At 45.3% G+C, this 24,593-nt stretch overlaps 1 protein-coding gene across 3 annotated transcripts in view; it reads right to left on the bottom strand.

Annotated features, from left to right (window-relative positions):
• ERCC3 (ERCC excision repair 3, TFIIH core complex helicase subunit) overlaps positions 1 to 24,593 on the bottom strand; it is a 37,554-nt gene that overhangs the window by 10,603 nt on the left and 2,358 nt on the right. For all 3 annotated transcript variants that reach the window (XR_005020683.1, XM_036858702.1, XM_036858703.1), the window contains exons 4-11: positions 23,610 to 23,659; positions 23,045 to 23,180; positions 22,704 to 22,868; positions 22,032 to 22,236; positions 20,437 to 20,751; positions 15,479 to 15,663; positions 12,298 to 12,500; positions 76 to 172 (exon numbers count right to left, since the gene is read on the bottom strand). Coding sequence is in view for 2 of the 3 variants with exons in the window: in XM_036858702.1 (XP_036714597.1) it covers positions 76 to 172; positions 12,298 to 12,500; positions 15,479 to 15,663; positions 20,437 to 20,751; positions 22,032 to 22,236; positions 22,704 to 22,868; positions 23,045 to 23,180; positions 23,610 to 23,659 (1,356 nt within the window). In the remaining variant the exon portion in view is untranslated. The remainder of the gene's footprint in view (positions 1 to 75; positions 173 to 12,297; positions 12,501 to 15,478; positions 15,664 to 20,436; positions 20,752 to 22,031; positions 22,237 to 22,703; positions 22,869 to 23,044; positions 23,181 to 23,609; positions 23,660 to 24,593) is intronic.

Raw genomic sequence — 24,593 nt, 5'->3', positions numbered from 1 at the left:
CAACAAACACCAATTCACTGCCCAGAAATCATCCAGTGTCCCCCAGGCCTGGGGGCTGCTGCATGCCACACTGACCTTGGATATGAAGATGGTGTTGATTTTGGGGTTATGCTTGAAATTCTGGAGAATCTGCATCCTTTCTCCCTGTGATGTAGGACCATAGATATAGGGTCTAGAGAAGAACAAAGCTGTGTTAGGAAGACTACAGAATCACTCCTCAATTATCCTGAAAGCATGTCAGAGGAAAAGGGAGATCTTGCAAGGTTCCTCTCTTCCAGGAAGCCCTCTGTCATGCAGAAATATCAGGAAGAGAGCCATAAAAGTGAAAGGCTACAGACCCTCCCCACCGCCTTTCCAAAACACACACACCCCACCCTTTCCCCTCTGAGCCAAGATGCAGGTCACTACTCTCTTCAAGATTCCCTCCTTTACTTTTTTGTTTTTGGCCTGTGCTCCTTCCTGCCTCAGTATCTCTCACTCTAAGCTCAGTGTCTATACAAGGAGAATTCCCTAGATTTCACGAAGCTCAATGGGAGCGGCAAAGAAAACATTGCTATTTGCAAACAAAAGTTTGGAAGGAACTGTTTCCTAATCAAACAAGCATTCTCCAAGAAAGGAGAAAAGAGCCCCTTCCAGACTTTTCCCCATGTACCCCCTATAACACTAAGTTCAAAACATTTCTCTTGAGTTTCCAGCTCTGTACCAAAGGGTACAACCCTATCTGACAACCTCATTGGTTATCACCTCTTGGCACCTGGCAAAGCCATTCCTCTGCTTTTCTCGTAATGATGCAGTTTTGTAGCTTCTGAAGGGTCAGCAACAACAGTGATGGTGACGGTGACGACAAGGACAATGAGGACAGCTACCAGGTATGCAGGGCCCACCCGCACCAAACATGCAGCTGGGTTCTACCCTGGGGCAAAAACATCCATGCCTGCCAATATTCCTCACAACTGTAAAAGGTAGCTTTCGTGTTCCCAATTTACACACAAGGAACTGAGGGTCAGGAGCCTGAGGAGGCTGAACCCAAGTGGCTGTCCCACGACTGAGGCCCATGAGCTATGCCCGGGCAGTGCCCATGGAAGGCTCAGGAAGCACGACTTTTGATACTTCACATGTGCTTCCCAACACTGTGCTACAAACTGGGTACAGATGTACCCGAGAGAGCAGCCCCCTTGCCTGTGGGGAAGCTGGGCAGGGCCTGGGACAGCTGGATGCTTCCCTAACCACGGCAAGCCTGGCCTGTGAGAGTGTTCGGGGCACCACACAAATCTTATGATTTTCTGTATGTGTCATGCTGTGAAAAAGGTCGGGAAACTGCACTCTTCAGAACAGCCTGTCTCTTGATACCCAGGTTTTCAGGTGGTTCTTTTTCTCCTCGCTCGTCAACAGGAAACACGACACATACAGTGGTGAGCCCTCAGTTTCTGAAGGTTCTCTCATACAGGAAATGAAACAGAAGGGTAACCATCCTTCGGAAAGAGGACCTAACATTTGTTGAACACCTACTAGATGCAGGAATCCTCTGAGGTACGTGGTGGTAACTCCATGTGACAGTGCAGCAAAAGGAGGTTCAGAGAGGTAAAGAACTCTCCCTAGGTCACACAGCTAATAAGAGGAGGAGCTGGGAGTCAAATCCAGTGTGTCTGACTCCAAAGTTCATGTTCCACCCACTACCTCACACTATCAAACAACCCAAAGAGTCTCTCCTGCAAAGTACTTTAGTGACACCTATTCCTTTCTCAGTAAGGTCGAAACAAACCAGAAACTCAGACTCCCTGCCACACACCAGTCCCAAGTTACAGAATGGAGCATAGCCCAGGATCCAAAGGACCATCGTATAGCAAGAAAGTGAGACAGACAACAACACTTCATACACTTAAAGGCCAGAAATACCAAATAAAAGGGAAAAAAAAGATAATAAGTAAAAGTTGTAATTACGATTCTAGTACCCATGAGAGAGCCACAACCTGCTGCCCTTCACCATGCCAGATTGGTTCAGATTTGACAGTGCCAGGCAAATGAATGTCCCTCTTGAGGGAGGCTCCAGGAAGAGTCAGGATGGAGTACTGGAATGGGGGCGGGGATAGGAGGGAGGATGGCTCTTAAATCAGACACAGTAAATATATGCACTGTCTTGATGCCCCTCTCAAATAGACGCTAATGCGACAGTAGTAAAGGATTAAAAAGACACAAACCCACAAGGGCAAAGAGAACAGAAGTAACAGCAGAATAGTGAAAGCAGAACTGTGGAGGTGAAAAGCAGATGGATACAGGCATGGAAACTAAACTAGCAGACCAGAGAAAGCAGAAGCCCAAGCCAGCAGGAGGGAAAAACCAATACAAAACAAGCCAATTTTCTACACAGAACACAGAAGCATTCAGGATCTAATCACCAGTTGCCTCGGAAGGTGGGTGGTAGGGTAGGGTTACAGACAGAAGGACTGACAGAGCACATGCATAAGGAAAAGTGTCAGACCCCAACCCTGAGAGCCAGGCATGCCTCCTCCCACCTGGCAGAGAACTGGAAGTTTACTTTCTAGATTCTGAACAGGAAGGTCTACACTTAGGGACCTCAGGCAGAGCTGAGGGCGAAGCAAGATTGAAAGTGAAGAACGACGGGGATTCCCTTTTCCCTCCCCCACCACAGGCTGGTATCTAGGAGACCAGAAGATTCCTCTCTGGAGAAACTTTCCAGCACAAGAGAAAAGACCCAGAGATACTGCAATCTGGCAATCTCTTGACAAACTAGCCAGGTCCCTGCATGATCATGCTGTGGAGAGGTCCACAGGTCAGCAAACCCACTAGGCTATACACAAAGGCCAATCAGCTTTTTAGCGGCTGACCGTCAAATAAGAAACTAGAGCCAAAGACTACCAAAAATCAGAAGAAGGTCTCTAAAGATAGAGCTGAAACAATCAAAACACTTGAAGAAAAGAGAGACAGTGTAGGGAATAGCAGAAAGCTTCAAAAGCTTTAACAGCCTCAGAGAAGACACTGTACTTACTCAAAAAACAAGAACAGCTGGCGATAAAGAACTCTTGGAAATTAACAAAAGCTTCAATAGTGTTGGAAGACAAAGGGATAAAAAATGGGAGAAAATGGGAGTTCACTGGAAGTCCAGTGGTTGGGACTTGGCACTTTCACTGCCGTGGCCCGGATTCAATCCCAATCCCGCAAGCTGTGCAGCACAGCCAAAAAATAAGGAGAAAAAAGAAAAGAAAATTGGAGAAGCTGTCCAGAAGATCTAACATCTGACCAGCAGGAATTCAAAAAAGAGAGAAAAGAAAAAATGGAGAAGATGAGTAACAAAGAAAAAACAAAGAAATTCTCGGAATTGAAGGACACGAGTTTCCAGACTGAGAGGGTCTACTGAGTGTCCATCACAATGAAAGAAAAAAAGATCACACTAGTCATAGTGTTTAGAAATTTCCAAAAAGAAAAAACAGATTCTAAATTCCTGAGGGAAGGAGCACAGGACCACCAGAACAGATCATCAGACTTGCAAGCAGCTGCACTGGAAGCCCCGGGAAAAGGGCCCTGCCTTTGATATTCTGAGGCCCAGCCAAACTACTGATCAAGTGTGAGACTGAATAATGACATCTGCAAGCGCATTCTTAAAAACTTTTCCTCTACGTACCTTCTCTCAGAAATCTACTAAACGATACACTCCATCAAAACGAGTGACCAAGAAAGAGGAGACTTGAGATTCGGCAACAGGGGCTCCAACACGGGGAAGAGGCACAGGGAATTCACAGGATGATGTCAGAGGGACAGTTAGGCAGCATCTCTAATGCTAGAGAGCACGCAGACCAACGCAGAGCAGGAGGATAAAGTGCTGGTTGAGGCTGGTGGAGGATGAAGGACCAGAAGGCATCCACCAGGGAAAGAAAGTGAAAAGAAACCGAGAGATGACCTGATGGATCTGACCCTTTTGAGAAGGAGTTTATGACTGCATGAAGAGTCCGAAAAGGAGTAATTAGTAATTATATAGAAAACCAAGAGAAAGTAATGACAAGGCAATTATTAACTTCAGGAAAAACAAATGTTAACACAAAGGAAAATGTAAGCATGGTACACTATCTGCCTTGGCTTGAACAATACTTACACAGCCAAAATACTGTAACACTGAATACTAACTTAACCCCAAATACACTGGGAGGATGGAGTGGGGGGAGGGGATGGAACGGCATATGTAAGAGAGCTAAATCCACAACTCCCATGGTAGGAAATTAATAAGCAATTTCTACAATTAATAATCAAGAAATTACTATATAAATTATTACTTAGAAATATGAAGGTAAATAGAGAAGAGAGTTGAAAGTGGCTATGTTTGGGGAAGAGGAATTGTGAGTAGGAAGATAGGTGCAAGGAACTGCTGGTTTTTCTAAGTCTGTTACTTTGATAAAAAGTAAAATCTTTCCTACATTAAAAAAAGGTATGGACCGAAACCTTCAAAATGGCGGAGGAGTAAGACATGGAGATCACCTTCCTCCCCACAAATACACCAGAAATACATCTACATGTGGAACAACTCCTACAGAACACCTGCTGAATGCTGGCAGAAGACCTCAGACTTCCCCAAAGGCAAGAAACTCCCCACGTACCTGGGTAGGGCAAAAGAAAAAAGAAAAAACAGAGACAAAAGAATAAGGACAGGACCTGCACCAGTGGGAGGGAGCTGTGAAGGAGGAAAAGTTTCCACACACTAGGAGCCCCTTCACTGGTGGAGATGGGGGTGGGCAGGGGGGAAGCTTTGGAGCCACGGAGGAGATCGCAGCCACACGGGTGTAGAGGGCAAAGCGGAGAGATTCCCGCACAGAGGATTGGTGCCGACCAGCACTCACCAGCCTGAGAGGCTTGTCTGCTCACCTGCCGGGGCTGGCGGGGGCTGGGAGCTGAGGCTCAGGCTTCGGAGGTCAGACCCCAAGGAGAGGACTGGGGTTGGCTGCGTGAACACAGCCTGAAAGGGGCTAGTGCACCAGAGCTAGCCGGGAGGGAGTCCAGGAAAAAGTCTGGAACTGTCTAAGAGGCAAGAGACCACTGTTTCGGGGTGCCCATGGAGAGGGGATTCAGAGAACCGCCTAAACGAGCTCCAGAGATGGGCGTGAGCCGCAGCTATCAGCATGGACACCACAGACGGGCATGAAACGTTAAGGCTGCTGCAGCCACCAAGAAGCCTGTGTGCGAGCACAGGTCACTATCCACACCCCCCTTCCCAGGAGCCTGTAGAGCCCACCACTGCCAGGGTCCCGTGATCCAGGGACAACTTCCCCAGGAGAACACACAGCGTGCCTCAGGCTGTTGCAACGTCACACTGGCCTTTGCCACCGCAGACTCGCCCTGCATTCCGTGCCCCCTCCCCCCCTTCCCCCCCCCCACCCCACTCCCTCCCGCCCGGCCTGAGTGAGCCAGAGCCCCCTAATCAGCTGCTCCTTTAACCCCCTCCTGTCTGAGCGAAGAACAGATGCCCTCAGGCGACCTACATGCAGAGGCGGGGCCAAATCCAAAGCTGAACCCCGGGAGCTGTGTGAACAAAGAAGAGAAAGGGAAATCCCTCCCAGCAGCCTCAGGAGCAGCAGATTAAATCTCCACAATCAACTTGATATACCCTGCATCTCCGGAATACCTGAATAGACAACGAATCATCCCAAAATTGAGGCGGTAGACTTTGTGTGATTTTCTGTATAGCTTTGCTTTTACCATATTTCCTAGGGTTCTGTCTGTCAATTTTTTTTTTTTAATAGTTTTTAGAGTTTGTTATCATTGGTGGATGTGTTTTTTGGTTTGGTTACTCTCTTCTTTCTTTCTTTTTTATTACTTTTTAATTATTTTTTATTTTTAACAATTTTTTTTATTTTTTAATAACTTTCTTTTCTTTTTTTCTTTCTTTCTTTCTCTCTTTTTTTCTCCCTTTTCTTATGAGCTGTGTGGCTGACAGGGTCTTGGTGCTCGGCCGGGTGTCAGGCCTGTGCCTCTGAGGTGGGAGAGCCAAGTTCAGGACAGTGGTCTACCAGAGACCTCCCAACTCCATGTAATATCAAACAGCGAAAGCTCTCCCAGAGATCTCCATCTCGACGCTAAGACCCAGTTCCACTCGACAACCAGCAAGCTACAGTGCTGAACACCCTATCCCAAACAACTAGCAAGACAGGAACACAACCCCACCCATTAGCAGAGAGGCTGCCTAAAATCATAAGGCCACAGACACACCAAAACACACCACCAGACGCGGTCCTGCCCACCAGAAAGACGAGATCCAGACTCATCCACCAGAACACAGGCACGAGTCCCCTCCACCAGGAAGCGTACACAACCCACTGAACCAACCTTAGCCACTGGGGGCAGACACCAAAAGTAACGGGAACTACGAACCTGCAGCCTGTGAAAAGGAGACCCCAAACACAGTAAGTTAAGCAAAATGAGAAGACAAAGAAACACACAGCAGATGAAGGAGCAAGGTAAAAACCCACCAGACCTAACGAATGAAGAGGAAATAGGCAGTCTACCTGAAAAAGAATTCAGAGTAATGATAGTAAAGATGATCCAAAATCTTGGAAATAGAATGGAGAAAATACAAGAAATGTTTAACAAGGACCTAGAAGAACTAAAGAGCAAACAAACAATGATGAACAACACAAGAAATGAAATTAAAAATTCTCTAGAAGGAATCAATAGCAGAATAATTGAGGCAGAAGAATGGATAAATGACCTGGAAGATAAAATAGTGGAAATAACCACTGCAGAGCAGAATAAAGAAAACAGAACGAAAAGAATTGAGGACAGTCTCAGAGACCTCTGCGACAACATTAAATGCACCAACATTCGAATTACAGGGGTCCCAGAAGAGGAAGAGAAAAAGAAAGGGACTGAGAAAGTATTTGAAGAGATTATAGTTGAAAACTTTCCTAATATGGGAAAGGAAACAGCCATTCAAGTCCAGGAAGCTCAGAGAGTCCCATACAGGATAAATCCAAGGAGAAATATGCCAAGACACATATTAATCAAACTATCAAAAATTAAATACAAAGAACAAATATTAAAAGCAGCAAGGGAAAAACAAAAATAACATACAAGGGAATCCCCATAAGGTTAACAGCTGATCTTTCAGCAGAAACGCTGCAAGCCAGAAGGGAGTGGCAGGACATATTTAAAGTGATGAAAGGGAAAAACCTACAACCAAGATTACTCTACCCAGCAAGGATCTCATTCAGATCCGAAGGGGAAATTAAAACCTTTAATGACAAGCAAAAGCTAAGAAAATTCAGCAACACCAAACCAGCTTTACAACAAATGCTAAAGGAACTTCTCTAGGCAGGAAACACAAGAGAAGGAAGAGACCTACTATAACAAACCCAGAACAATTAAGAAAATGGTAATAGGAACATACATATCGATAAATGTAAACGGATTAAATGCTCCAACCAAAAGACATAGACTGGCTGAAGGGATACAAAAACAAAACACGTATATATGCTGTCTACAAGAGACCCACTTCAGACCTAGGGACACATACAGACTGAAAGTGAGGGGATGGAAAAAGATATTCCATGCAAATGGAAATCAAAAGAAAGCTGGAGCAGCAATTCTCATATCATACAAAATAGACTTTAAAATTAAGACTATTACAAGAGACAAAGAAGGACACTACAGAATGATCAAGGGATCAATCCAAGAAGAAGATATAACAACTGTAAATATTTACGCACCCAACATAGAAGCACCTCAATACATACAGCAAATGCTAATGACCATAAAAGGGGAAATCAACAGTAACACAATCATAGTAGGGGACTTTAACACCCCACTTTCACCAATGGACAGAGCATCCAAAATGAAAATAAATAAGGAAACACAAGCTTTAAATGATACATTAAACAAGATGGACTTAATTGATATTTATAGGACATTCCATCCAAAAACCACACAATACACTTTCTTCTCAAGTGCTCATGGAACATTCTCCAGGATAGATCATATCTTGGGACACAAATCAAGCCTTGGGAAATTTAAGAAAATTGAAATCATATCAAGTATCTTTTCTGACCACAACGCTATGAGACTAGATATCAATTACAGGAAAATGTAGAAAATACAAACACATGGAGGCTAAACAATACACTACTAAATAACCAAGAGATCACTGAAGAAGTCAAAGGGGAAATCAAAAAATACCTAGAAACAAATAACAAAACACAATGACCCAAAACCTATGGGATGGAGCAAAGGCAGTTCCAAGAGGGAAGTTTACAGCAATACAGTCCTACCTCAAGAAACAAGAAACATCTCAAACAACCTAAACTTACACCTAAAGCAATTAGAGAAAGAAGAACAAAAAAATCCCATTGTTAGCAGAAGGAAAAAAATCATAAAGATCAGACCATAAATAAATGAAAAAGAAATGAAGGAAACAATGGCAAAGATCAGTAAAACTAAAACTGGTTCTTTGAGAAGATAAACAAAATTGATAAACCATTAGCCAGACTCATCCAGAAGAAAAGGGAGAAGACTCAAATCAACAGAATCAGAAATGAAAAAGGAGAAATAACAACTGACACTGCAGAAATACAAAGGATCATGAGAGATTACTATAAGCAACTATATGCCAATAAAATGGACAACCTGGAAGAAATGGACAAATCCTTAGAGAAGCACAACCTTCTGAGACTGAACCAGGAAGAAATAGAAAATATAAACAGACTAATCACAAGCACTGAAATTGAAACTGTGATTAAAAATCTTCCAAGAAACAAAAGCCCAGGACCAGATGGCTTCACAGGCGAATTCTGTCAAACATTTAGAGAAGAGCTAACACCTATCCTTCTCAAACTCTTCCAAAGTACAGCAGAGGGAGGAACACGCACAAACTCATTTGACAAGGCCACCATCACCCTGATACCAAAACCAGACAAAGATGTCACAAAGAAAGAAAACTACAGGCCAATATCACTGATGAACATTGATGCAAAAATCCTCAACAAAATACTAGCAAACAGAATCCAACAGCACATTAAAAGGATCATACACCCTGATTAAGTAGGGTTTATCCCAGGAATGCAAGGATTCTTCAATATACGCAAATCAATCAATGTGACACACCATATTAACAAACTGAAGGATAAAAACCATTTGATCATCACAATAGATGCAGAAAAAAATTTTGACAAAATTCAACACCCATTTATGATAAAAACCCTCCAGAAAGCAGGCATATAGGGAACCTACCTCAACATAATAAAGGCCATATATGACAAACCCACAGCCAACATCATTCTCAATGGTGAAAAACTGAAACCATTTCCTCTAAGATCAGGAGCAAGACAAGGTTGTCCACTCTCACCGCTATTATTCAACATAGTTCTGGAAGTCTTAGCCACAGCAATCAGAGAAGAAAAAGAAATAAAAGGAATCCAAGGCAGAAAAGAAGAAGTAAAGCTGTCACTGTTTGCAGATGACATGATACTATACATAGAGAATCCTAAAGATGCTACCAGAAAAATACTAGAGCTAATCAATGAATTTGGTAAAGTAGCAGGATACAAAATTAATGCACAGAAATCTCTTGCATTCCTATACACTAATGATGAAAAATCTGGAAGAGAAATTAAGGAAACACTCTCATTTACCATTGCAACAAAATGAATAAAATACCTAGGAATAAACCCTACATAAGGAGACAAAAGACCTGTATGCAGAAAACTATAAGACAATGATGAAAGAAATTAAAGATGATACAAACTGATGGAGAGATATACCATGTTCTTGGATTGGAAGAATCAACATTGTGAAAATGACTATCCTACCCAAAACAATCTACAGATTCAATACAATCCCTACCAAACTACCAATGGCATTTTTCACAGAACAGAACAAAAAACTTCACAATTTGTATGGAAACACAAAAGACCCCGAATAGCAAAAGCAATCTTGAGAAAGCAAAATGGAGCTGGAGGAATCAGACTCCCTGACTTCAGATTATACTACAAAGCTACAGTAATCAAGACAGTATGGTACTGGCACAAAAACAGAAATATAGATCAATGGAACAGGATAGAAAGGCCAGAGATAAACCCAGGCACATATGGTCACCTTATCTTTGATAAAGGAGGCAAGAATATACAATGGAGAAAGGACAATCTCTTCAGTAAGTGGTGCTGGGAAAACTGGACAGCTACATTTAAAAGAATGAAATTAGAACACTCCCTAACACCATATACAAAAATAAACTCACATTTAGGATTAAAGACCTAAATGTAAGGCCAGACACTATAAAAGTCTTAGAGGAAAACATAGGCAGAACACTCTATGACCTAAATCACAGCAAGATCCTTTTTGACCCACCTCCTAGAGAAATGGAAATAAAAACAAAAATAAACAAATGGGACCCAATGAAACCTAAAAGCTTTTGCACAGCAAAGGAAAATATAAACAAGACAAAAAGACAACCCTCAGAATGGGAGAAAATATTTGCAAATGAAGCAACTGACAAAGGATTAAGCTCCAAAATTTACAGGTAGCTCATGCAGCTCAATATCAAAAAATCAAACAACCCAATCCAAAAATGGGCAGAAGACCTAAACAGACATTTCTTCAAAGAAGATATACAGATTGCCAACAAACACATGAAAGGATGCTCAACATCACTAATCATTAGAGAAATGCAAATCAAAAGTACAATGAGGTATCACCTTACACCAGTCAGAATGGCCATCATCAAAAAATCTACAAACAATAAATGCTGGAGAGGGTGTGGAGGAAAGGGAACCCTCTTGCACCATTGATGGGAATGTAAATTGATACAGCCACTATGGAGAACAGTATGGAGGTTCCTTAAAAAACTAAAAATAGAACTACCATACGACCCAGCAATCCCACTACTGGGCATATACCCTAAGAAAACCGTAAGTCAAAAAGAGTCACGTACCACAATGTTCATTGCAGCTCTACTTAGAAGAGCCAGGACATGGATGCAACCTAAGTGTCCATCGACAGATGCATGGATAAAGATGTGGCACATATATACAATGGAATATTACTCAGCCATAAAAAGAAACGAAATTGAGTTACTTGTAGCAAGGTGGATGGACCCAGAATCTGTCATACAGAATGAAGTCAGAAAGAGAAAAACAAATACCGTATGCTAACACATATATATGGAATCTAAAAAAAAATGGTTCTGAAGAACCTAGGGGGAGGACAGGAATAAAGATGCAGACATAGAGAATGGACTGAGGACATGGGGAGGGGGGAAGGGTAAGCTGGGACGAAGTAAGAGCGCGTCATGGACATATATACACTAGCAAATGTAAAATAGATAGCTGGTGGGAAGCAGCCACATAGCACAGGGAGATCAGCTCGGTGCTTTGTGACCACCTAGAGGGGTGGGATAGGGAGGGTGGGAGGGAGACACAAGAGGGAGGAGATACGGGTATATATGTATATGTATAGCTGATTCACTTTGTTATACAGGAGAAACTAACACACCATTGTAAGGCAATTATACTCCAATAAAGATGCTTAAAAAAAAAAAGGTATGATTTTAGGAATTTCAGTAACTTAATCCTTCTGTGTCTCAGTTTTCTCATCTGTAAGATGAGAACAGTACAATGACCTCATATGGCTGAGGTGGTGATTAAGTCAGTTTGTGAAGAGAAACTGCTCTGTATCCATCCTTCCCTCTGCATCCCTCCCCCCCTCATAACGAACGAAGCTTATCTTCTCAGAGGACCTTGCCTTCTGCTCCACTCGCAGCACCGGAAGCCCTGCATCACTGTGCACAGAAGCACCGGCCTCTTCCTCCTTACTTGGCAGGAAATTTTCAATAGCCAGGTTTTAAACACTGTATCTGGGTGGGGTTGTAGGCTTAGGAGGACCCTGGTCGGTGTTTCCTAAGAAGCTCTTTCTAGACGCTGGGCCACACCTGGGATGCTGTCCCAGTCTGCCTTGCCTTCCTGGCCCCTGACCAAATACAGTCTGATCTCATCTCTGGCCAGAGTACCCACTCAGCCTGAAACTGCAGATGCCAACCCGTGCCCACCTTTGGAGCCCAGCTCCAAATCAGCACAACTCTAGCCCCTGCTCCCTCAGCTCAGTGACCAGGCCCCCTTTCCCATACACTCTAACCAATGATTCTGACCACCTGCTCCTCTGTCTCACCTGCTCCCTGGGACCACGAAACTAGACCTTTAGATACTAAGAAGTTCCTGAGAGCTTCGAGAAAAAAACAGGCACCTTCTATACTCTCACATGGGGAAGTTAAACTGGCTTTGGAGGCTACTCTAACTTTCCAGTTCTTACTTGTTCAGTCGAATGGCATATTCCTTCAGAGCAAACACGTTGTCAGCAAAAACAATAATCTTGTCATTCCTCCTTTCATGAAACTTGATCAGAAACTGGCAAGCTCTGAATTTGTTGGGGTTCATGGTGTACAGCAAGATTCGTTTCTTGGTTTTGATTGCCACATACTCCCGGTAAAACTCAGGAGACATCGGGCACCACACCTGTGATACAATAAGAATCAGGGGTCAGTATGCAAGTTTAAGCATCATACAACTGGGAACTTTAGCAAATTAGCTTTAAAACAAATCAAGACAAAACCAATGGTATGTGAATTATATCTCAATAATATTGTAAACACACACACACACACACACACACACCACAAAACAAAACCTAATACCCAATGTTGAACCAGGATACTCTCACATGTTAATAAATGAGATTTTAAAATGCATCAATATCCAGGGAATTATTCTCACACCAGCTCCAAGTGAAGGAAACCAGATTCCCAACCAGTGGTGTAAACAATCCCTCCCATTTAGATCACACCTCCACACACAGCCCACACACAGCACTGCTACAGAGAACTGCACACACACTTGCCAGCTCTGTCTGTTGGGTTAGCCTAGCAATGACATCCCAGGAGTAAGGAACACACCAGCACCCAGATCTTGGCTTTAAATTACATTCTCTGCTAAAAGGGCTCCACGGAGAAATGGCTGATTCCAGGGCCAGGGCAGGGAAAGTACCAGATGAGCCGGAAATATCTTACTGTGCCAGAAAGCAAGGAAGTGCTCAAAGTCTGATGGGAACATGTCAAATGGTCATAGAAACTAGCTTGAAAGTAGTCCCACTGGTCACATCTGAGACAATTTGAGCATCCAAATAAGAATGACAGTAACATTCCTGAGGGCCTCCTCTCTGCTAAGCCCTGTGCTTGGCTGTTGACAAACTAAAGGAATCTCGGGCAAGTACACTGAAGTGCCATGACTAAAGGTCTCAAGGCTGTGTACAGACAAAAACGACCCTCCAGCAGCTTTGCACTGGAACAAGCCATAGCCTACACTGGCAGACTGAGCTTTTGCTTGCGACCAGCGCCACTTCTGTGTGATCGTCACAGACCACTTCTTCGTGCTGCCACCACTGCAGAATTAGCTGACATGGCTATGTGTCAAACTCTGTGCTGAGCTCAAATCTAAGTTTTGCTGTCATTACCTTTTCTGATTCTCTCTGGGACATATCCTATTATGACCCCTTTAGAATTTCTACCTCTTCATAACCAAAGCAATTCTTTTTTCACAGTAAAATCTTTAAAATCATGCATTTCCCAGAATATGAAACACAAGTGGCCAATGAACGTATGAAAAGATACTCAACGTCATCAGTAAACAGGAAAACACAAACTAAGACCATAAAAAGATACCATTTCACACTTATCAGGTCTGCAAAAATTAAAAGAAGACATTTCCATATTAGGTGCCGGAGATGTGGAGCTAGCTCACTCACCCTGGACGAGAGCGTTAACTGGTGCAACCACTTTGGGAAACAGAGTTTTCCACGTGACTAGTGAAGTGAGCATCCGGAGAGCCTCTGACCCAGCAATGCGACTTCTAGGTGCACCTGCCAGAGCAGTGGCCTTCAACCTTGGGCCAGTTTATGTCATAAACCAAACATTCCCACACACCAACACAGTCTCAGGAAACAATATATACCTTTAATACATATGATGCATTCTGGCAGACTCTATTTTATCCTGGTGATGACGCACCAAAGTGATGTCACCATCTACTACGTGGTCACAGTCCCGTGTGAACACTGCTTTAGAAAACGTCTGACACAGGAAACAGGGACAAAACATACACGCAGCAATACTGTCATAACAACAAAAAAACCAAGCTCCAAATTTAGAGCCAGTGCCCGCCTAGGGCTGGGACTAGAAGCAGGGCCTTGCTGACGGGCACAAGGGGACTTTCGCGGATGCGGGAAATGCCCTAAAACTGGATTGGGGGCACAGCTGCACAACTCTTTACATTTACTAAAATCACAAACGTTATAAACCACACTACTTACTCACAACAGGTGAATGTTATGGAACATAAACTACACCTCGACAAGGTTGTGAAAAAAAACAACTTAGCAACCCAAACATCTGTCGACGTTAGAAAAGAGTTTATTTTTACTTCTGTGTAATATTCCATTAGCTATCAAACTGTGGTATATTTGTCCAATGGAATACTACAAAGGAATTAAAAGGAATAAACTACAGCTATATGTATCGTTAAAAAAATGCATTATGCAAAGAAAAAAATACTAAGCAAAAGACAGAAGTCATACAAGAACACATATAACCTGATTCTACCTGCATATACATAAAGATCTTTTTAAAAGGCAAAGCTAAACAATGAATGTTTAGGGATTTATACATAGGAAGTACAATAATAAAGAAAAGCAAGAAGACGACAAACCTAAGCTCCAAGACAGCCGTTACCCTGGCAACGCTGCGTGCAAGGTGGGTGCTGATTACGAAGATGTAACCGAAGGGTACGGAAGCTTCTTGACAGAGCAAGTCCGCCTGCACAGCTTCCTCACACTCACCTTCACCCGACAGGCCCATGTCTGCACTCTGAGGACACAGCCCACCCTACTCTAGCCACTGAGCGACAGTCATTTTAAGGTGCCAGAAAGGATTTCTGTTGCTGTTCCTTCTGAGAAGACTTACCTTTCTTTGAACATGTATTTTAAACACATACCTGTGCAGGTATTCATCACAGAATATGGGGAAAATGGGTTCTTAGAAATAAAATAATCAAGGCCACATGTGCCTTCTGGGGGCATCAAAACCAACGGGCTTTGGTACCAGGGGTGGCCTGTGGGCTGCCCACGCGGGACCAGCAAGAATCCCTCCGGCGTGAGGGTGGGCAGGAGTACCCTGAGGTGCTCACTCCCAGAAAGGAGGACGAAAAGCCGCGCCAGCCTGGATTAGCCTCCTGACCTGACCACTTCCTGTGTGCCCGTGGACAAGTGATTCTGCTTCGCGCATCTGTGAAATCGCGGGAGACTGCCCACCCCACGGGGGGCTGCGGGTACTGCACGAGGCAGCAGCGCTTTTGCTCAGGTCCTGACCTGTGTATCTGCCCACGAGGAATCGACCTGATCCACTTCCCTCCCCCAGGGACCATGCCAGGAAGGGGACAGCTACCTCCGCGCACTGGACTTTGGCGATGTAGCCGTTGTTCTGCAGCTCCATCCAGTTGGCTTCATAGAGCTTGGGCCCAATCAGAAAATTTAAGTCGACAATTTTGTCATCTTCCCGGACGAGGGTTGCGGTCAAGCCCAGTTTGCAGTGGGCCTGCACGATGGTGAGCACCCGTCGGAACATCTTGGCTGGGGAAACAATCAGCGCATTCACGCTGTCACTTTTTTAAATGCTCAAAGTACCAAAGACAGCCTCGACCTAATACTGGCCCGGGACACTGCACGGCTGACCCCGGGCTTCTGGATCACAGGGACCTGGGTCTAGACAAGAATGATTAGGTGCGAATGCTTAATCTCCACTTTCAGACCTGTCCAAAAGAAGGGTGAAAAGGAGAACAAGAGGGGGAGATGACCTGGAGGAAGCCCCAGGCTAGGGAGCCCCAGCACTCCCCTCACCACAGCTCGGCTATCAGGGGCACAAACGGCAATCTGAAACATGAGCCACACTTAAAATGCCACTGAGCTCTGAATCACGCAAGGAATTTTTTCACCCTGAGGCCTGTACCTCGGTTACCAGGAAGATGGTTGGGTATCTGGAGGACCAGAGGAATGAAAGGAGCTCCACTTCCCACCACCCTCCCAGAAACCAGGAAGAAACGAGGGAGAGATGAAACCCCAGGCACCTCTCCCACCTTAGGAAACGTCCCTCTCTGCACTCTTCCAATTACATTCATTCTGGTCAACCAGCAACGTCCTTTGCCTTCCTTTCGCTTAAATGTTATCATTCTTTCTGAGGTATCAAATTAAATTAAATAAACACTAAAAGGGTACAAGATATTCATTTTTAAAACTCAATTTACGGGTTTCACAGGCTCACCTTTTAAAAACTCTAACACTATGAAGGAAAGTAAAAATGTTGAAGTCATGCTTATCTTATATCCAATTAAAGGCAAGGTTAGGGATACTTCAGAAATAGACCTGGGAATTCCCTGGCTGTCCAGTGGTTAGGACCCCATGCTTTCACGGCCAAGGGCTGGGGTTCAATCCCTGGTCAGGGAACTAAGATCCACAAGCCGCCGTGGCACGGCCAGATTAAAAAAAAAAAAAAAAAGAAATAGACCTAACAATCCAAGGGAAAGAAGGGCAGACGTCACCAAAATGCAAACCAAAAACATAAGAACAGTAAAATAACAAAGGGCTGTCTAACCCCAGTAAGTGCCCAGGTCTCACAGTTTCACACACTGAAGCCTAACACAGCTTGCACAGACCCCTGGAAAATAAACAAACAAAAACCCAGGGTCAGGCTTATGTCCAAGGACTGTACCGGCTCCAAAAAAGGGCAGCCAAGGACCCCAGACCAGGTTCCCCACATCAGAAGGACATGGCAGCCAAGGCAGTGGAGACCCCAAGCTACTGTGGGCTCCAGGGAGGCAGCACTGGGGCGGCCCGGGGACTGCATCAACCCGAGGGGAGCACCACGCGGGGACCCTGCCTGAACACTCTGCAGCCAGAAACAAGCCTTCCCCGAGGCATCGGCCCTGCAAACGAGTCACGTCCCACTGCTACGTTCTCTCACAGCCATAACAGCTGTCACGGGGGAAGAGCTCACGTACAATGACGTGCACGGCTCCATGAATTTTTACACAGGTATGTACCTCTGGAACCACCCAGACGAGGGTGGGAGCATTCTCAGCACCCAGGAGTCTCGCCTCTGACCCCTCTGGTCAACACCAGCACTCTCCCTCAAGGGAACCCCGATCCAAGTTCAGGCATCAGAGAGGAGGTCTGCCTCCGGTCTGAAGTTCACATAAATGGGATCACAGTACGTACTTTGCATGTGCGGCTTGTTTCACTGGACATTATGTCGCGGTTGTTATTTGACATTTATTTGCGTGATTCTGACTGTCTCTCCCACTTTGTCTCCAGTGCCAAGCAGAGTGCCTGGTACTTAATGGGTTCTCAATAAATAGTTGTTAAAATAATGAAAGTGGCACAGTGCCTTGCATGCAGGAAACACTTAATATATGCAAGTACTGTAATAAGAATTTCTTATTAATATAATGACTTAATAGGGCTCCTTTTGGAAGATCTATAAAAGAACACAACAAGCTTTATCTTCTGAGATAAATCTCAAAGATTTACCATTCTACCTAGTCCAAGTGGTAAATGCTTATGGCAGAATCTTACTCTGATTTGCCAGAATTCCCTATTTAACATCTGCTCTCTGGCCCAGTGAGCATGGCCACAGGGCTTATAAGGCCTGAACGCAAAATCCTTTAGAACAGTTTGGTTTCACTCTTCTACCTAAACAGAGGCAAACTGCTCCAATGAACCAGAGGAGAGACAGACACACCTGGTGAACCGTGTGGGGTACACGTCTATATCCTCATCACCAGATAACCAACCCCAAGCCTGGCTGCCACCCTCTGAGACCCGGGGCCCAAGTTAAAGAGGAACATCAACGTATGCTAAATATATCCTCCGGCAGAAGGCCTCAAACATCCCCACGCTTCAAACACAGCCTTCAACTAAACTGCTACAAAGCAATTCCAAAGTCTTTTATAAAAGATGTTTCTCTAGATCACCAATTCCCAATCCAATCAGACCCAATACCCACCCTCTCCTTAAAGTTTTTTTTTTTTCCTCTTGGTTTAGTTTTTAAATATCACACAGTAAACTGAACTTCTTCTGAGGGTGGGGGGGTGAGAGTGGTTCTACACATGTTAACACAGGTGCAGACTCTGTAACCACCACCATAATCATACTCAGGAGACGAACCAATCCACGACCCCCAAAGCTGCCTCGTGCTCTCCCTGTACAGTCGTACCCTCCCCGCCCCACCCCGGCACCCACCGATCCGTTCTCCGTCACTACAGATTTGTCTTTTCAAGAATGTCCTACGAAAGGCATCACACACTCTGTAAGCTCCTGGGACTGGCCGATTTCACTCAGCACGAAGCCTCTGAGACTGCTTGCCACGGAGCGTCCCAGCGGTTGAGGTGCCAGCTTCAATGGCTGGTCCATCCAGCCACTCACTGACAGGTTTTTCCGCTGTTTTCTAGGTTTCGGAGATTACGACCAGAGCTGCTGCTATAAACATTCATGCACAGGTTTTTGTGTGAACCTAAGTTTTCATTTGTCTAAGAGAGATGCCCAGGGTGGGACTGCTGGGTCTATATGGTAGTTTTCTAATAAACTGTCAAACCTCCCCAGAGTGACTGCATATTTTGCAAGTCCTCTGGCCACGTATGACAGTTCCAGTTGATCTGCACTCTTGTCAGTACTTGGTACTGTCAATATTTTTTATTTTAGCCACTCTAATAGGTCTGTAGTGGCATCTCATCGTGGCTTTAACCTGCATTTCCCTGGGGACTAATGCTGCAGAACATCTTTCAAATGTTTATTGGCATCTGTACACTCTCTTGAGTGAAAATCTATTCATGTCTTTTGCCTGTTTTCTAACATTTCTGCCTTTGCCTGACTGTAACAGCAATCAAATTAACATGTCTAAAGCCTAACTCCCGGTCTTATCTCTCCAAACCTGCTCCTTCTAGAGTCTTCCCCATCTCCACATCCACTCCACCCTTCTGATGGCTCAAGCCAAAAGCTGACAGTCATCCTTGATTTCTCTTTCTTTCAGAACCACATCTAACCAGCCCACCTAACCTTCACCACATAACCAGAATCAGTTTACCTTTATTCTTACTGGTCCAAGCCTCATGTTGGGATTCCACCAACTAACCTACTTAGCTGCTCTCCACCCTTGCTTCCTGCAGTCTCTTCTCAGCACAGCAGCCAGGGTGATATTTTTATAACATTAAGTCAAATAATGTCACCCTCGGCTCAAATCCCTCAAATGGCTTCTCACCCAGAGTGCAAGCCAAAGACCTCCTTCAGGTCCTACAGGATTGGCTCTGACACCTCTCCGACCTCAGCTTTGACTGCTCTCCTCCACGTTCCCCTCCAGCCGCAGGGCTACAATATTGTCAGGCCATGCAAGTACTACTTCCCCACCTCAGGACTGCTTCCTTCTACCCGAGAGACCCCTCTCATCCCTACCTGGCTTGCTGTGAACATCTCTCGGTGTTTTCAGACATCCAGAGGTGTTGGAGGAGCTCTCATTACACAGGAAAAAACAGACAGAAAGGCCCTTTTGACAATGTTTTGAATACTCTATGGGAAAATGCCTCTGATTCCATTTACTTCAGAGTAATCTCTAATTTACACTTCTTAATTGATCAGGGCTACCCATTAACTTGTTTTATCAAGAAAGGTTTGCCTGGAATGCTATCCAGTAATAAAAGGAACACAGCATCGGTACGTATTACAACGTGGGTAAACCACTGTGTGAAGTGAAAGAAGTCAGACAAAAGAAAATACATATTATGTGATTCTGTGAATATATTTCCAGAAAAGGCACGTCTCTAGAAACAGAAAGCAATTCAGTGACTGCCTGCGGCTACGGATGAAAACACTGACAGCAAGTGAGTATGAGGACGATGTTCTAAAACTGGGTCACGGTGACGGTCGCACAAACTCCGTTTTACTAAAAATCCTGAATCGTATACTCACGCTGGGTAGATTTTACAGCTTATAAATTATGTCAGTATGGCTATTTAAAAGGACTGCCTGCAATACTTGGACCTCTATAACACATTAAGGAACAATACTTTAGTCCTCAAATAAAACAAATATCGCAAGGACTTTTTTGTGCTCCCAGTCTAGTTTCTGCAGGACCATAAAGAAAAAAAATGGGTTAAGGGTAAGCTGAAGTGCAACAGTTGAGAGGGAGGACGGAAGAAAATATCACTTTCTAGATGACTACTCTGGGCCAGTGATTAAGGAAGCTGCCAGTGTGTACACCCACCTACCACTAAGCCCCTCCCCACCCCACCCACCCACGCTCATGGAAATCAATCTGTCTATACGATGAGTGGGCATCCCAGCTCTCAGCCGGCTTACCTGGTATGGTGTGTACTTCGTCCAGGATCATGAGACCCCACTCCTGAGTTTTGAGCCACTCCATCACCCGCTCGGCCTCCCAGGACCTTTTGGTGGTGTGGCCCAACATGGAGTAGGTGCTGATGGCAATGGAGCAGCCTATGGGCTTGTCCTTGGCGTCGGAGGTAAAGCGGCAGATCTGGCTGTCGTCGATGGTGGACCACATCTTGAACTGGGCTTTCCACTGCTCCACAGACACAGCTGAGTTGCCCAGCACCAGACAGCGCTTTCTGACTGTGCACGCAGCTGTCACGCCAACCAGGGACTTCCCAGCACCTATGAGAAACCAAAGGGCAGTCCTACGCAAGGCCGGGATGAAATGAGGGACAGGGACAGACGGGAGGACTTGTCAGCCCACCAAGCTGGCCAAAATCATTTGTAACGATCCTCACGGCTGACACTGTTGAGGTGCTTACTGCTCCAAACCTGTTTCCTTCTTTAGAAAAAGGAGGCACGCACACTCCACACACAAACGTGAGAATTAAAAGACACAAGTGCCAGGCCCTATTAAAGCACTGTACACACATCTCATTTAAATGTTGAAAAACAACATTTGTCAAAATAAACCATAGGTAAGAGATACTCCTATTACTGCCATTTTAAACACGGGAAAACTAAAGCTGAGGTGTAGGTCGCCCAAGGCCCTGGGACAGCGGTGCTGCTGGGGTACAGTGTGCCCAACACCCAGACTACCTCAGGAGGGACTCAGTAAAAGACGGCTACCATGATGACGCAACAAACTGGGCTGAGCACTTGGGAATGCGGTACGTACGCTGCTACTGGCAAAGACAGAGGAAGGTGAAACTCCAGGGGCTTCTGAGTTTACTACCACCTACCACGTGAAGATCAAGATTAAAAATCAAGCTATTCCTTGAAACAGCAATTCTTCCTTGACCAGGGGTGTGCATCAAAATAACCCATGAGGCTTTAAAAAAAAAAAAAAAAAATCTGAAGGTGCCTGCCCCTCCCCCAGAGGGTCTGCCTTCTTGAGTGTGGGGTAGGCCACCAGCTGAGTCTACTGTGACCTCTGGCCAAGAACCCAGGCCAGACCTGACACGACTTAGGACAAATGACATTAGACAGGCGCCAAGGGGGCTGCCACAGCCCCTTCTTGGATGTGCACACTGTAATAAGCAGTCCAGGACCAAACAAAGTTTCTGTGCTAGGGAGCCTCCAAATACACGTAACTTACAAGACTGACTGTGAGGAACTCTAACCCCAGGATGTAAACCAGCCCTTTCCCACAGCACCACCCTTCCTCACTGCCCAAGACTTTATACACTGCCTAGCTGAGTGGTTTACTGTCTGAGCTCCCCCACCACAATGAGCTCCATGAGGTCAGGAGTGTTGTTCTATCCACCACTACATGCCCAGCGTGGAGGTCAGGGCCCTGCACAGAGCAAGCACGCAAGTATTTGTCAAGTCATGAATCAGGGAGCCCTGTGACACTGGCTGTTCCCTGACCAGGTGGGATTTAGAGAAAGGCCCTCAGGGAGGGCGTAAGGCAGGTCCGGACAGAGCAGCCTAGCCATCTTCTTCACTCAGACGCCACTCACCACAAGGAAGGACGATGACCCCGGAACGTGCGCGCCCATTCCCAAACATCTTCCGCAAGCTCTTCTCCTGATAAGGTCTAAGGACAGCTGTGGGTTTCAGGTCAATGTTGATGTCAGGGTTGACAGAATCATTCCGGAAGTCGTATTCTGCCAACAGAGGGTACTCCAGGTGGATGCAACGTTTCTGGAGTTCCTCAATCATTTCCTGGAAAGTGAGCATGAAGGTTTTATAATCTTGTTAACTCCAAAGTGTGCTCACAAACAGCACACATTCTAAGGAGCCTAATGATTTAAAGAAAAAAAAAAAAAAAAAGGTTAGCTAGACTTTTAAATTTCAGATCTTGCTTGATGACAGCCAGCTTAAAGCATAGACTAAGGGCCCCAAACTAAGGACATGGACAAAATTAAATCCAATCAACCACCAAAAATGCCCGCCAGGCACTGTTTCTCACATCTCCCCAGGAACCTGTGAACACTGACCCACCAGCCTGAAGAACAGGACACTGAGATCTAAGTCCATCAGGAAGAATGGTGCTGCAGTGCACAGGCACCAAAATTTGGGGACAGATGGGGATTCCTTCCTCTCACACAGGTTACAGACAGTCCAGGAAGGGCTGAACCAGCTTCTGACACCGGCTTAGAGAAGCAACCAGGAGGGGTACGTTCACTAACCTGCTTGACTTCAAAAGATACGGTCTGTGTCTCTTCTTCTTCCTCCTCATCCTTGTCCATTTGTTCATAAAAGTCAAACAGGTCCGTGGGGATGTCAGATCTACCCTGTGGATCTGTCACCCGGGAAGTGGACGGCCCACCGCTGCCTTCAGCACTCTTAGCGATCTGAAAGAGAAAGGCAGGATCTGGACTTGCACAAAACACTTAACCCTACTGTCACCAAGCAACAAAGCTGCAAGAAAACACGGACTACCAGACTGCAAATGCTGGACTAACAGCACCTGAGAGAACTAAAATCCTAAGTGCGTCCACCCCCAGGGGTGACCCAGGAGGCCACATACGGCAGATTTGCTGGTGAAAGTCTCTGTGATGAGCTCCGTGGCCTCCCCCTCAGAGTTCCTCAGGCGGCACTCCCGGATCATGGGATCCTGGAGAAGATGCTGGATGACATCAGGGTGAGAACTTTCAACGAAGTACCTGTAAGAGGGGAGGAAGGAGGTGCCTACTGACCAGTACACCATTTTCAGAAGGTTCCATTGCTCACTCATAAGATGGTCTGGAGACAGCGGCCTAAGGCCTCTCTCCACGCTCACTCTCCCCCAACCCTTTGCCAAATCTGAGATATGAGCTACTGGCCATGACATAACACACGAGGGTTGTAGGCAAAGCCCCACTGTGAAGACAAACTAGCAGGGATCTGAACCCCAGCTCCACTGTTCAGGGGAATACGGTGGTCAGTGAATGAATTTCCGGTTTTGGCCACATCACTTCACTTATTCCTTTTAGCCCCTTACTCGGGGGAGTGGGTGTTAGTGCAGAGCAGACAGTCCGCATGTGTTAGCTCCTTGCCACCTGATATGCAGAGGGTGAACGTGCCTTGGATAGGCCTGTCACAGAACCCCTTACCTGTTGTGCTTCAGGACCAGCTTGACTTTCCCATAGCTGACAGTACATAACTGCAAGAAGTGACAACACCATACAGGCAAAATTAGCGATATGCGGCTCACTCAGAACACGTTCATTACTGGGCACACCTTACTACCTATCAACCAAGCGAAGAGTTCATTTTACTTTAGGAAAATCCAATGTGCAATCCTAAAGGGGGCAGATCTGCCTAAATTGAGCTTTTCTATTAGCTCCTACTTTTTGAGGGCAAAACCTTCCTCTTGCCTGGCTAATTCTGATGCACGTCCCTTAATCTAAAATATGCTGCTTAAAATCTTTCTTTCATTTTCCCTTTCCCTTTCTTCTCCATTCCCAGAGCCCCATCCTAATCCAGGAGTTCATCTCACTGTACCAGTACCACCACAGCTCCCAGCACAAAGCTGGTAGAGTTATGTGTCCACTAATTGTGTGCTGTGTAAATTAAATGTGAAGCCTCTGGCCTTCTCACCAATGTTCCTATCTCCCCAACTAGATGTAAGCCTCTTGATGGTAGAAAATCCTTCCAGGTTCCCAAAAATCTTTAGGATGGAATGCAGGAGAGATTGTACAGTAGCCACGAAAAGTCACAATTCAGATCTCAGACTGCTGCCGCCTCCACTGCTGCCCTTCTGCATCCACCACTGCACTAACCAACACCCACATTCCCGCAGGCAGCTCCCAACCAAGACTGAGAACAGCCAGGGTACTGAAATAGCTCATGCTACATGGTGCAAGCCCTTCTCCCAGGGCACCCTTTCACATCAGAAGAAAAGAGAACTCTCTCCAGGGCTCCTGCCAGCTTCTCTGAGATTGGCTTCATTACTGTACTGGATGCCTGTGGCACTCATCTTCTGCCACTTCAGATCTGGGGGTCTGAATCCAACTCCCTGTAGATCAGCCGAGGACAACGAAAGCCACTGTGCACCTGTTTTGAATGGTATTCACTATCTCTCAGAACAAACCCAA

This window comes from Balaenoptera musculus, chromosome 7 (assembly GCF_009873245.2).
Source record: "Balaenoptera musculus isolate JJ_BM4_2016_0621 chromosome 7, mBalMus1.pri.v3, whole genome shotgun sequence".
Taxonomy (NCBI): Eukaryota; Metazoa; Chordata; class Mammalia; order Artiodactyla; family Balaenopteridae; genus Balaenoptera; species Balaenoptera musculus.
Note: the sequence above shows the minus strand (reverse complement) of the source record. Positions and strands in the feature narration are given on the sequence as shown.